The 14,145-nt window shown below is 36.0% G+C and overlaps 1 protein-coding gene and 1 long non-coding RNA gene across 2 annotated transcripts in view; one reads left to right on the top strand and one right to left on the bottom strand.

The window, feature by feature from the left end:
- AADAC (arylacetamide deacetylase) overlaps window positions 1-8,136 on the bottom strand; it is a 30,682-nt gene extending 22,546 nt beyond the window's left edge. The window contains exon 1 of the mRNA XM_072792263.1: window positions 7,855-8,136. Coding sequence (XP_072648364.1) covers window positions 7,855-7,992 — 138 coding nt within the window. The 5' untranslated portion in view covers window positions 7,993-8,136. The remainder of the gene's footprint in view (window positions 1-7,854) is intronic.
- On the top strand, window positions 327-6,189 carry LOC140613820 (uncharacterized). The gene is made up of 2 exons (XR_012014717.1): window positions 327-716; window positions 5,618-6,189. It is a non-coding gene; the product is annotated as an uncharacterized lncRNA (long non-coding RNA).
- Window positions 8,137-14,145: the final 6,009 nt, after the last annotated feature.

Raw genomic sequence — 14,145 nt, forward strand, 5'->3', positions numbered from 1 at the left:
TTTAGGAGTGTCTTTCTCAAGGACCTAAAAGCCATTCCTGTGGGATGTAATCAGTAGTAAGAACTGAAGGATAGAATTCTAACTTCCATAATTGCCAGTGCCCGGAAATGCATGTATAATAAGCAACCTCTTGTCACTTCTCATTTCCTGATCCCTGAGCCCTCCCTTGCTCCCTTCACTACTCCCATTCTCCCTTTAAAATACCCAAATCACCTCTGTGCAAACTGAAGTTGAAATTCAAAGCATGCTGACTCACTATCCTGTTCTAATAATATATTACTGATTAAAATCTGACCTTACCCCTTTTAACTGGTGCCTGGTTTTATTTTGTCAAAGAGTGTATCAACTATATGATATATACAGAGGACAGGCGACTATTTGAGAAAGACATAATTATCTTAATCAGGTAGTAAATCCAATTGTAGCTGCTACTCCAGATAGGATCTCTTTAACGGAACAAATCCACAGAGCCCCTGGCTTCTAGGACACAGCTATTCATTTGAGTCTGTCTCTTTCTCTACCAGTTAGCAAGGAAGACAGTGCACCCTCACTGTCTTGTTTCAAGTCTCTAGGAACTCTCCTGCTCCCTGCATTATCTGGTCTACAAGGATTTGACTGTTTCCATATATTCCAGGACATCATACTGGTCCACAACACTGTGTCATCAAGCTGATACATCTGGTGATTGGGAAACAGCAAATACTATGCATGCCTTGGTAAGTCATATATGTGGCAAAGGACATGTAGTAAACTTCATGGAAATTTAGGGACTTGCTACTTTGGTTTCTTTTTTTTTGTTTTTTTTAATTTTTTTTTTTTTTTTTTTTTTTTTATGATAGTCACAGAGAGAGAGAGAGAGAGGCAGAGACACAGGCAGAGGGAGAAGCAGGCTCCATGCACCGGGAGCCTGACGTGGGATTCGATCCCGGGTCTCCAGGATCGCGCCCTGGGCCAAAGGCAGGCGCTAAACCACTGCGCCACCCAGGGATCCCTGGTTTCTAGGTGTTCAGTAGTCTGGGACTTCTTGAGATAGTATCTCCGAAGTGAGGAAAAAGTTGCTATATTTGTATCCTCACCACTAAAAAAGGGGCAAAATGCTCCATGACTCACTTCAGATTAAGGGAGCAAAATACTCTCAATTACTTATCAAGTAAGGCTGATAACTCAGCCCATTGGATTTTAGTGGGAACAAAAGATAAGGAAAGCTCTGCACCAGGTCCAGGCTCTGCTGCAAACTGCTCTGTCCCAGAGCAGATCCAGTGGTGATCAAAAGGTCTGGGGCAACTAGGGGTGTGGTAGGGAGGTGGTGGCAAGTTTTGTTAGGAATTCAGGAACTTCTGATTTTGAGCAAATATATTCCTATTCCCCTTCTACAAGTAACTATACACTCTCTGCGATAATGATCCTGACTTGCTTTTTTTTTTAGGCAATGGCAACACTTTGTACAAATTCCCAATGAGAATGCCTTACTCCTTCGCTAGTCATCTGCACCACTTTTGTCCTATAAACTTCTCATGTTTGCCTCTGCTTAATAAACATGTATTAATGAAATAGAAATATATTTGTATTTAATCATATATGTATATATGGTGTGTGTTTATACATGAGCATATATATATGACTGTGTATATGAGTAAAAATATACGTGTGAGTATGAGTATATATACATCACACACATACACACAAACACATATTTAAGTATATCATACTTTGGTGTACTTTGTCTGCTTCTCCCTCTGCTTCTGCCCCTCACCCTGCTCAGGCTCTCTCTCTCTCTCTCAAATAAATAAAATCTTTTTTTAAAAGTTCCAGGAGCAACAATCCCCCCTGGGGTCCCTTAGAGAAGAAAGCATAAAGGAGTCAGGATGCCAATGAAGTCTGTGCAGGGACCCAGGCCCACATCAGGGGAGTCCCTGGAGTGCAAGTTTCTTCAGTGCAAGTGAACGTGATGTAATTTCACAAAATATCCTGCATTGGTTCAGTGTGTGCAAAGTACAGTGCTAGAAAATGTATTGATGCAAGATGCCTGTGATAGAATTTTCACCTTCATGGACATTGGAAAAAATGGACATTCACATAAAGAACCTATTATAGAAGACAGAGTAAAGAAAGACTTTGAGTAGGGTGGTCAGGTAGGAAGAGGAGGGGGATCAATATGGAGACAGTATCTGATGGGTGCTTTTAATCTGTTAAATCTGTACATTATGAGTGTTTAAAAATTTTAGGTTTAGTAAGAGAGTCAAGACAATTTGATCAAAAGCCTGAAATAAATGAATGACAGAGTATTTACAAAAACCTAGAAGTTATCTCGAAGCTAACTAACCTTCTTAAGCTTTACGGTTGAATTATACTGAGTTATACTGGGAATCTCTATTGAGGCTGCATTGTGGGGAGCTGTTTTCAGAACATGGTCTCCTTTCTTTATAAGAGTTTTAACAAGCAGCTTAATGTGTTCTAACTAGCTAACAACAAAATAAATGGTTTATATCATATATCATTAAATATAATGACCAAAGAAATTATTAAAATTAAAAAATTTTTAAATTGTAGGCATTGTGAAATAGCTGTGAATTGCACTGATAATAATCCATTTCTAATTTTCTAATTCACGTATTGAAGGTCATTTCCAGTAATTATCCTGTTTTATTTAGTCTAATGTTGCAGTAGAATTTGATCCAAAATCAATGTTATGATATTGTGGAATTATTAGATTTTCCTGAAGTTAAAAAGTTAGTTTTAAAAAAGTCAGTTATAATCAAAAGAAAGGATAAAAGACACCATGCAATCAACTAACAGATTGATGATAGATTGATAAATACTAACAGCTTCATAATACATATATTCACATGTATATAATGTATTATATGTATTTATATAGATCTTATTAATATCTATGTCTAATCCAAGTCCAAATCTGTATTCATATGCATATCCCTAGCTCTGTCTGTATCTATCTCTATAAAATTTACAGGTATTTTTACAGAAATTTGACTTGAACATGATTCACCATATTTATTTTATTCAGTATTGCCAACGTTCAGCTGGAAACTTTTTTCATGCAATTGTATCCAGCTGTAAAATCGCAAACATCCAGTGATACCAAAGGCAGTTGAATGGAGATAGATATAAATAACACTATACTTGTTGTTTTTTAATTTTTGCCAGATTTGTGCTTGTACCCATTCGATTCTTAGTAAGACCTGGTATGTAGTACTATATCCCCAGATATTCAGTTGAGTACACTGAGGTAGGGGAGGTTAAAAGATCTGTTCACGTCCACCCAGGCAATAAGTGCTGGATATGGGACTCAAGCCCAAGTCTGACTCTGGAGTCGAGTGTCACTCATGATTAGCTAATATTCTGTCCCTTAGTGAGCATCATTGCAAAAGGCCCATTGAAGACAGAGGGTGACAGCAGATGTAGCCCTCCAAGATCCCTCAGTATTCATGGAACTTTTCATGGTATAAGAAATTGGGCAGAAACTTAACTCTCTGGTCACGTTGGGTCTGGCCCATCACAAAACATATACACTTCCAACAAATGACTGCCCTCATGTTACAATTGCAGCCAGGAGGGCAGTATTTCATGCAGAGTGAACTGCAAATGCCTAGTCCATGCTTATTTTTTTAAATATTTTATTTATTTATTCATGAGAGACACACACACACACACACACAGAGAGAGAGAGAGAGGCAGAGACACAGGGAGAGGAAGAAACAGGGTCCATTCAAGGAGCTCGATGTGGAATCCGGGATCACACCCTGAGCCAGAGGCAGGTGCTCAACTGCTGAGCCACCCGGGCGTCCCACCTAGTCCATGTTTAAAAGGCTATGGGAGACCAATCATTCTTGCTACAAGTATGCTCAAGCCTTGTCCATATTCTGCATATACTTCCCACACAGACAGTGTCACATATGCTGACCATGCGCCCCAACACTTTGCTGTCTCTTACCTGCTCCTCCCTACAACTATGCAAGGGATGGAGACTCCTGCCTCCAGTGTACCATCTTCTGTCTTCTTTATTTCTACATTATTTATACAGAGCATTGAATAATATCCTCCATGTTTCTGCTGGGTATGATTTTTGTACAGCATTCCAACCAATTAACAAAAATGTTTGAAGGAATCCCATAAACATCAGGGCTGCTGACTTTAAATGTCAACATAGAAAAGTAATAGATTATAAGCATATATTTATTTAATTTTTACAAATTAGAACTTAAAACTTTGTACAACCTATGACACAAAGTAGTTGTCACAAAAGTAAATGATGCTAATTTAGTTGGCCCTCTGGCTTTAAATCAAAGTCAAATAGAGAAAATATAAGTCCCTCTTTTAAAACATAAATCACCAGACCCAAGTATTTTATCTGCTAAGAATGAGACTGGTTAGTTCAAATAAATATTTTTAAAATGATAGAAAATTATCTATGTTATACAAGATGAGAATTGTTAAAAAAAAATAGTAATTATACCATGCTGTGTAAGACAGTACTAAGTATAAAATTTTGTAAGATGAGACTTTATAATCTTACAAGCTTTTGGATCCGACTAGGAAGTGTAATAAATATATACAAAAAACTATGGGGCCCCTGGGGGGCTCAGTGATTGAGCATTGGCCTTCAGCTCAGGTCGTGATCCCAGGGTCTTGGGATCGAGTCCCACATCGGGTTCCCCACAGGGAGCCTGCTTCTCCCTCTGCCTGTGTCTCTGCCTCTCTCTATCTCTCATGAATAAATAAATAAAATATTTTTTTAAAAAATGAAAAGGACTAAGAAGTTACCAATGTGTTAAAAATATTGTACAGTGTCCTTGGAGTCTGAGTTGAATCACAAAGGTTTTATGGTTTCTTTAATTGTCTTTCCTTTAGTGAACTGTGATGAATGAGAGCAGTAGCTTAACAGACATATCTTCTCAGATCACTTACTCTCTTTGTATAACTCTATACCCTTAAAAGGAATTTTTTATGTAAATTTGAAATATCAGATAACAAAGAAGGAAAATTCTGACCAACTCTAGAATTTATATCCTTCAATTTATGGACAAAATTATTTCTTGTATCTTAATCTGTCATACAGAGATAGATCTAGCTCCTGAAGGAAAAATAATAAAATTGAATTTCTGATCATTCAAAGTTAAGAAACAGTACCTATGTCATTGGCTGCACCCAAGTTAGGGTTTTGCATAGGAAGGATACGCATTTGGCAACTTGGAAACTGAAATGACCATTGGTCCTCACCCCCTAAAGGCCAACTAGGGTTATCTTTGAGGCCACTGTAGCAAAAAGAAGTCAGCAGGGCTAGAGGAATCAATGCCAAATATAGACAAAGAACAGAGATGATAAACCTGGTATTTTTAAAAATGGCCTCAAACCTAGGAAGCTTCCAGTTGTCTCAGTGCAGCTAAGGAAAACCTTACATTCTGGTATAATGGTGGAAAACACTTTTCACAAATGCTTGTAATCCCTCACCCCGGTGGGTCTGACAGTATTATGTTATTTGACAATAATGTTATTTATTACCAAGACTCAATGCAATCTCCTAGTCCTTTCAAGGTAATGCTGAGAAATCTATTAGAGTTGGCATATTAGTTAACTATATTTGATATTTCTATTCCAGGACATAATGCTGCACCACAAACAAGTTGACAGTTGATTGTATTCAATGGCTTCCATTTATCTTCATCTCCGAATTATCAAAAGTTTGAATTACTACTCTTTATCTGAAGTTCAAATTGATTGGCGAAGCACAAAATATGACCCGATGGCATTAAATTCAACTGAGAAACTGTTGGTTTTTTTTCTTTTTGGTGGAGGAAAAGAGGATTGGCAAAAAACTGGCTACTTCATCAATGTGTGATGGACTTCACAGAGGTTTGGAAAGATGTCACATTCTATGGTAATCTGATGTATTTAATAAATAAACTCATTTTTTTCTTTAAAAAAAAGGAGTGAAGGCTTTAAGGTAAATCTACATTTTTCTTCTGTAGAAAACCACATAGAACAAGAGAGAAAACAACAAATCAATAATGACAAAGATACCGGTTACCTCTAAACCTTCCTGGGTAATTTCTGACTTTCTTTACTTCTCCCACTGTCAAGCCTTATAATGTTTTAATCCTGCTAGTGGGAATCTCTGATTTGGTGAGACTCTTTCATTCTTAAGAGAATAAATATATATGTATAAACTTAGCAATTTTGTGTCATAGCACAAAAACTGAAAGAAAAAAAATATATTGACCCTACCTCTGTTCTCCAGGACATTCCTGTAATAGTTTGTCCAATAAAAGCCATCTCAGTCAAATAGAAATAATACAAAAGTTGTATATATATGATATTCATGAAAGGTACTAGGTACTATAAGAAAAATAACAGTTTCCAACACATGAAGAAAACAAATTAGAAACAAGTTGCTTCAAAGTGGATGAAATACATTACACAATATTGCAGAATGGATTTTTTAAATTATGTAAGAAGAAATATCACAAAGGAGAAAATACACATATTCATGGAAGATATAGAAAGATATTTGGAGGTGATCACTTGTCAAAAGGAAGGGTGACTAAAATCTGGTACTGGTAGAAATTAGAAAAGGAATATAAGAAAGATAAAATAATTTCAGAAGTAAACATCAAATTAAAAGAAGCCCAAGGTATTATATATGATAGAAATGAGAAAAACAAAAAGAGGGGAAAATGTAGAAAAAGATGAAAAAGTACTAGGAGAAAAAAATGACATCGTTTTAGAAATATACAAAGACGACCGTATATGTATTTGTATGTGTAAGTATATATGTACATATAATTAATCTAAATAATAAAAGAAAACAAAACTATGAATGAAAATATTCTATTTTTTGAAATTCTTTTCCAAAATAAATATTTTAAATATAATTCAAGAATAACTTAGAAAAAATAAGACTTGAAACTCTATTCCAGTGAAACTGACCCAAATCTAACAACATATGTGCTAGCAAAATTATTACAAGTGATCAAATCACTAAAAAGAAAATGAAAGTAAGACATGCCTTGCACTTATTCAGAGCTACACTCAATTCCAGAAGAGAGCTTAAAAAAACAAAAACAAAAACAAAAACAACTTAAAAAAAATATGCAAGGAAAGAAATAATGAGCCAGAGGTTGAATACCCAGGCTAACTGTCCTTGACTTACTTTTATTTCATTTTATGTTTTATTTTGTTTTGCTTTTTGCCACAGAAAGCAATTTACTACAGAGATGTCTACAGGAGAGTTTAAAGAATGGTTTCAATTTCACAGAATGAGCCTTATTAGAAAAGAACCACAGATCTTCGAGAGGCAGCTTGGACACCATGGGCAGTCAGCCAACCAGCTACCCTGTTACCTTAGTAGCTCACACTTTTACAACTGGAAATTGTGTGCATCCAGTTTCCCTTGGCTTTTTGCCAGCTGACTTGTTTACAAATATTTCAATACAAATGCATTTTCATGTCAGAATACAAGATTATCGCATAGAATTCTGTAGCTAATCACAACACTGTTCAATCTTTTTATTTCTGAAGTTCATATTTTAAAAAAAAGCACTGCATTGTGGCTCAGAATAAGATTTTTTTGTCTTCCTGTCTTTTAATATTTAAATGATTATGTCTTTTAAAATTTTAAATGAAAGCTACTTGACTACTTCCTCTACTCATTCTGTTAGGGATCTGCATTAAATAGTTAAAATTAAAAAAAAAAAAAAAGGTGTTAGCATCAGCAAGCAAGCAATAAGAACAAAATTTCCAAAACAGTAGAAATTTTTATAAAAACAATAATGCAAATAATTATTTTCTCCTGATTAAAATGTTAAATATTCAGAGCCAATAAAACTCTATACTTACCAAATCTGTTAGAATTTTCCAATACGTGGTCATGCACAGTAGTTTCCATGACTCTTCAATATTATCTGGGAGAGGAATATATATATAATATGCCCAGAAGACCCCCATGATCAGAAGCAAAATAGTCTTTCTTCCCATGATGGTTCCCTTCTGCTCTCTTGACTTGGCAACACACTAGATATACTTGAAATATTCAGCTCCTGAAATTTACACCCACGTTTGGCACCATCGTAAGGTGTTATCTAACTTCCCAAACACATATTTTACTGCTCAGGCTATCACTTCATTGGCTGGCCAGATACGATTATACTTAGTAAAAGTACAAAGAACTGTATTGTCTGCAAATTTTGTCATATCCAACAGCCTTCTTATGCTGCCAGGCAGTCAGTGAACAGACACTTTTTGCACAGTTACTAGGTGAAGAATACTTTAACTATTAAAGAAAAGGCCATAATAAATTACAAGAATTTCAGGATATGCTTCAAATAACAAATCTCAGAGTGGAGGAGAATCAACAAATATTTTGAAGGTACTGAGAGCTTTTACAAAGTAAGATAGATATGGTCATGTGTATTTTATATTGCTTTTATTATCTTGCTACAATTGAACTTATCCATGAATAATGCCAATTATGTTAAAATTATACAATAATCACGGAGAGAGCTAATAGTTTTTGAGCACTTACTCTGATCGAAGCAAGTGGACTAAAAAAAAAAAAAATTAAATCTTATTTAATTCCAAAGTATTATTGTCACACGAGAGAGAAAAACTGAGGCAGAGGAAAGTTCAGAAACTTGTACAAGTTCATTCAATAGGATGGAGTGAAGCCAGTAGTCCTCCTCCATAAGTACATGTTAAATACTCACTTATCCCTGTCTTCAGGTTACAGGTAAATAATTAGGATTAAAAAGATTAAGTAACTTGCTACGGTCATACAAAATCAAAAAGCAGTGTCAAGAGACATTCACTGTTCACTAGGCATGTGCGCTTGCAATTTTTAGATCCCTTCTCTTGAGGTTAAGCGAGGTTATGGACCTAGTGCTGGCAAAAGGACGCTGATAGAAAGTCATGTGTTAGTACCACACAGAAGTAGTTAAGATCCACGAGACCTGGAAACTATCTTTTAAAATGAGAGTATCAGGGATCCCTGGGTGGCGCAGCGGTTTGGCGCCTGCCTTTGGCCCAGGGCACGATCCTGGAGACCCAGGATCGAATCCCACATCGGGCTCCCGGTGCATGGAGCCTGCTTCTCCCTCTGCCTGTGTCTCTGCCTCTCTCTCTCTCTGTGACTATCATGAATAAATAAATAAAATCTTTAAAAAAATAAAAAATAAATAAAAAAATAAAAAATAAAATAAAATGAGAGTATCATAAAATGTGAGTTGTTTGGATTGCTAAGGGACCCAAGGTTTTAATTGGTCAAAGGCCATAAGAGTCTACTTCTGGAGCAAGAAAATTTCATGCTGAATTTAAAATGTGTGACTTCATCATCATATCACTTTAAATACATTGCCTCACTTGGTTCTCATACTGACACTAGAACATAGGAACTAATATTATGAAAGGTTTCTTTCTTTCCCAAGGTCACACGGTTATATATTTCCAAAGCTATCATTTTAGCCTTGATTCTCTGGCTCTGAGGTATATATATATATAAATTTATTTTTTATTGGTGTTCAATTTGCCAACATACAGAATAACACCCAGTGCTCATCCTTCCCGTCAAGTGCCCACCTCAGTGCCCATCACCCAGTCACCCCCACGCCCCGCCCACCTCCCCTTTCACCACCCCTAGTTCATTTTCCAGAGTTAGGAGTCTTTCATGTTCTGTCTCCCTTTCTGATATTTCCCACTCATTTTTTCTCCTTTCCCCTTTAAAGGGGAATGGCTCTGAGGTCATTATTCTTAAGTCGGCAAATCAATGAGAAGTAGGAATCCATAGGAGCTGGTTACATCCATAGAGTGTCACCATTTATTTTATTCAAAAAAATCTCTTGAACTTCCAGGACTTGCATCTCTTTTTACCCACCTGTATCTGTCCTTTTCTAACTATTCTCAGGGAACGTACTGACATCAGCTTGTCTTTCCATACTTAGTTCCATCTGGGACACAGATTTACTTTGGGCATAATAAATCATTCAAGAAAGCTGAGAGGACTTTGATAAATAGTGCATTTGGGTTAAAGTATAATCAACACTTCAATTACTTGATAGCGCATCAAGTCTGTCTATTGTCCATCTCGACAGGAAATCATATCTAAAGAGTTAAAAGAAAAACCACGACAAAATCAAAATATTAATCAGAATTAACAAATCGTGTGATTTTTTTCTTCATGAAATCCCCCCATGATAATTTTATTTTTCTATAATTTACATAGAATTCCCAGGGAGAAAATAAGAGTGGCCTCAAACTTCCACTAATACTGTTCAGTAACTTGCTCCCGATTAACTTTCCTTTCCATTTCCACATTGGTTATTCCAAACAAGTTGCATTCTCTCAAGACCCAACCAAATCCTCTACCAGCATTCAACATCAGGGTAGCTACTTCATTCAATGTGAATGACATGGTGTTAGGTGCTGGGAATGCAAAGATTAAAATGTTTTCTGATTTCAAAGAGCTCATCTCTGTGGGGGCCATATGTTCAAGTCAACACTCCCCATTGAGGAGGGGAGGAGACTAAAGGAATTCTGTAAGTTTTGAAATATTTATGAAGGAAGATAAATATAAGAGTTACATAATATGCAAATCATAAAGGCTTGTGGCAAAGATTACACTGAGTCACTTGTTTGGGAAAGAGTGATGTGTTGGTGTGTCAGAGAAAGTAACACTTTCCAGCCCAAATTCTTTTCAAATAAGGAGCCCTGAAGAAGAGTCAGTAAATACACTTTTAGAGAAATTTCTGTTTAATATGTAACTATTCTTTCATACAGGTTTTGTCTTAGTTAATATACAACTTTAGCTAATGGAATTTTGTCCTATTTGTTGATGATTAATTAAACTGATTCAGAGCCGATGGACTTTGGGTGTTTGTGTTGGATAAGCACGTCCTTCTGCATTACTGAGGGGATTCCTGCATAGATAGAGGGGGAATGTAAAATGAACACTTTGGATTTATAATATCACTAGTATTGCTTGCTGAACGTTGTACTTCACATCAACTGTTCTAACACTAATGCTCTGAAAGAACCATGATCTTAGTAATTGTGCTAAGTCAGATAGTTACTGAATGTAAGTGAAGATTTTTTTTTCTAGGCCAAAGAACAATGAGACTTGTTTAACCAATCATGTACAGACCTATAGATTCATTTGCCCTACACTTTGAGCTCATTTTCAGTCATTATCTAATCATCAGTTGCTATTACCTCCATGAACAATTCTCCTCTTCCTTTCTAGCTCTTAAAATTTTTGACTTTGACTTTTTCCCCTCAGGAAACTACTCAGTGCAAATCTTTTCTAGCATGTGTAATGTTGCGTGGCAATAAAGTGATCTTTTGAAAAATTTTCTGTTTATGTGTGTTCACTTGGGAAGACGAGTCGACAGGATGAAGTGACTATTTGAGACCCAGCTCAAACAGAAGTCATGTTGAGTGCCTATCCATGCTGGCAAATTGAACTCAAAAAAAAAAAAAAAAAAAAAAGAGTGCCTATCCATGCTCTTCCAGGTTCTGAGCTAGGAGTTTCTAAAGACTGTTTTCATTCAGTTTTTACAACTATTTTATGAGCTGTGTACTAGTTTACCAATTCTTACTAATGGGGAAACTGAAGATCAGGGAAGAATAAGGACTTTGTCCATCATCACATAGTGAGAAGTCTGTTAAACAAACATGATGCTTCCTAGGTCTTGACTTTCCTACCAAGAGAGAGCTGAGGTCTAAAATTAGATATGTTTGACTAGAAGACTTCTGCTCTTTCTTTTACTTTGGTGATTTCCTACTCTCTTCCAGCCTCAACAGAGTTAAGGAACATATTCCTTAACTAACTTCATTAGTAATGATGACTCACAGTGGGAGTTATATTCATCTGAGATGTTCAAGTGCCCCTTGAGCAAAGCATCAAATCCTTAAGAGGGCTGGCAGTGTATGTGGGGAGGGGAGGTATGTGGTATAAGGGGTACTATGAAGATTAAAAAAAAAAAAACTCTTAAATTATTCTGACATGGTCTTCCTTAGTATTAAGAATCCATGAAATATTATATTGTCCTGCTGCTATGAAAATGTTTAAAGTAACATATATGTTAATAGGAGGATGATGATGAAATACTCCAGTTGATAAAAGTGATAATCTAGATAAGTGATTGGGAAATAGGAGGTTGTATTTATGTTTACATCTGAGTCATATGTTTATATGGGTCAAATGTTTTTAAATGAGAATATATTATTTCAGACAAAAAAAAAAAAAAAGCTTTAAAAGTCTTCCTTAAACTTGCCAAAGGAGTTTGAACACCAAGAAAATAGAAGCTCCCAAGCTTGGACAGTGGCTTGGACAATCTCTTGTTTCCTAATCACCTAAAGTACCATGAATATATCTTATTTTGTTTCTAGGTGTTTCTACAAATGAAAAAAAAATGTAGGATACAGTTTTGGAAGAAACGAAATAAATATTAAAAATGTGAAAAAAATGTAGGATACAGTTTTGGAAGAAACAATAAATATTACTCATATATAAAAAACATAAAAGTAGAATACAATGCAAACCACCTTTTCTTTTCTATCCTCTTTATGACTGATTTTAAGTATATTGTAAACAAAATTCAAAAGAAACCAAAATAAAATATCCATAATATACTATAATTACCAAACATCCCTTGTTAGCTATGAGTTTAATTCTATCAAGAATACCCTGTTTAGTGAAAATGTATACGTGAAAATTTAGTCCTTCATCTTTAAGGTCTATTTTTTTGTTTGTTTTTGCTACAGCATTACTAACTTAGAAACATAAGGAGAAGAAGGTTTTTCACCCAAATCTGTGAAGATAAATTCAGAAGCAATATGAAGAAAGAACTCTAAGATCAGCAACCTCCTACAGAGCAGCTCCAGAAAGCAAGCTCATCATAAATATCACGTTGTGGCCAGGCCAATGCAAAGTAGCAGTTGAATTATGTTAGAAAGCAGGGATCTTGAGTTTTATCTAAGGAAAACCAAAACTCAAAGAACCAAATAAAACTTCCGTTCTATCTCATTCTGTGTAATACATGTGCTTGGCATTCTAATCCAAAACTCCACAATAGGATACCTACTGTCATATTATGTTGAGCATTTTATGGATGAGGTAACGGACACTTACATAATTGCTACCTATGTGATATAATGAAGATTCCTGATGCAAGACTCTATTCATCTAGAATACAGGCATGCTAATACTTAACCTTCACTGGCTAGGTTCAAATTAGGTAATGAAGTTGGGGAACTTAGCATAGGTTTTGACACACAGTCAACAATAAATGGTAACACCACAGTTAACCGTTATTACTGTTGTTCATTTAATGACTATTATTGTTATTGTTATTACAGTGAGAAAAGGACACAGTCAAGATTCAAGCCCAGATGCGTCTGCATCCGTACCATGTATTTCCTTCCCCCGTGCTGCTGCCCAGACTCAAGGACTGGAGTAAATGGAAATTCAGCATTTTAACATAAGTCATTTATGGATCTCTCAGGGCTCAGAAGTCATTATAAGAAGAGGAAAAGCCATGTCTGCACAGCAAAGAAAGAGAGGAGGGATAGAGGTATATTGACTAAAAGGTGTCAAAACCTTATTTTCTTTGTTTCTTATGAAGCAATCTTTTTTTTTTCAATAATTTTTGCCAATGGATAAAAGAGACCATGCACAAATTAGTTCTTCTAAGCAGAATTTTAAGATTTAAAGAAGTGCAGCTTGCATATAAACATGGAGAATTGTGTGGCTAAGCTTTCCCAGCATCCATCAGGGTCATATTCTTCCTTCTAGAAAACAGACGATATAAAAGACAAAGTAAGCCAGGCCTCCCAAAGGTGCTGAAGGGAAGTACCTTCTTACTCTCTGATGGGAAATACTGAGTAGAGATGGCACAGTGGGGAATGCAAGTACCTGAGGGAAAGAACGGTGCATTCCATGGCAAAGTAGCACACGTCTTTTCTAGGGGTCGGTTTCATGCTTTGTGTCTGTTTGCAAGATGACCCCATCCCCATTCCCCCCACCTTCCTGGAGGTACCTGTCCAGGAGTCTAAGACATCCTTTCCCAGAGTTCCAGAATGGAGACGGAAGGGTACTTAGAGAGACACAAAGAAATAAAGAAGTCCAGAATGATAAAA

This window comes from Canis lupus, chromosome 22 (assembly GCF_048164855.1).
Source record: "Canis lupus baileyi chromosome 22, mCanLup2.hap1, whole genome shotgun sequence".
Lineage (NCBI taxonomy): Eukaryota > Metazoa > Chordata > Mammalia > Carnivora > Canidae > Canis > Canis lupus.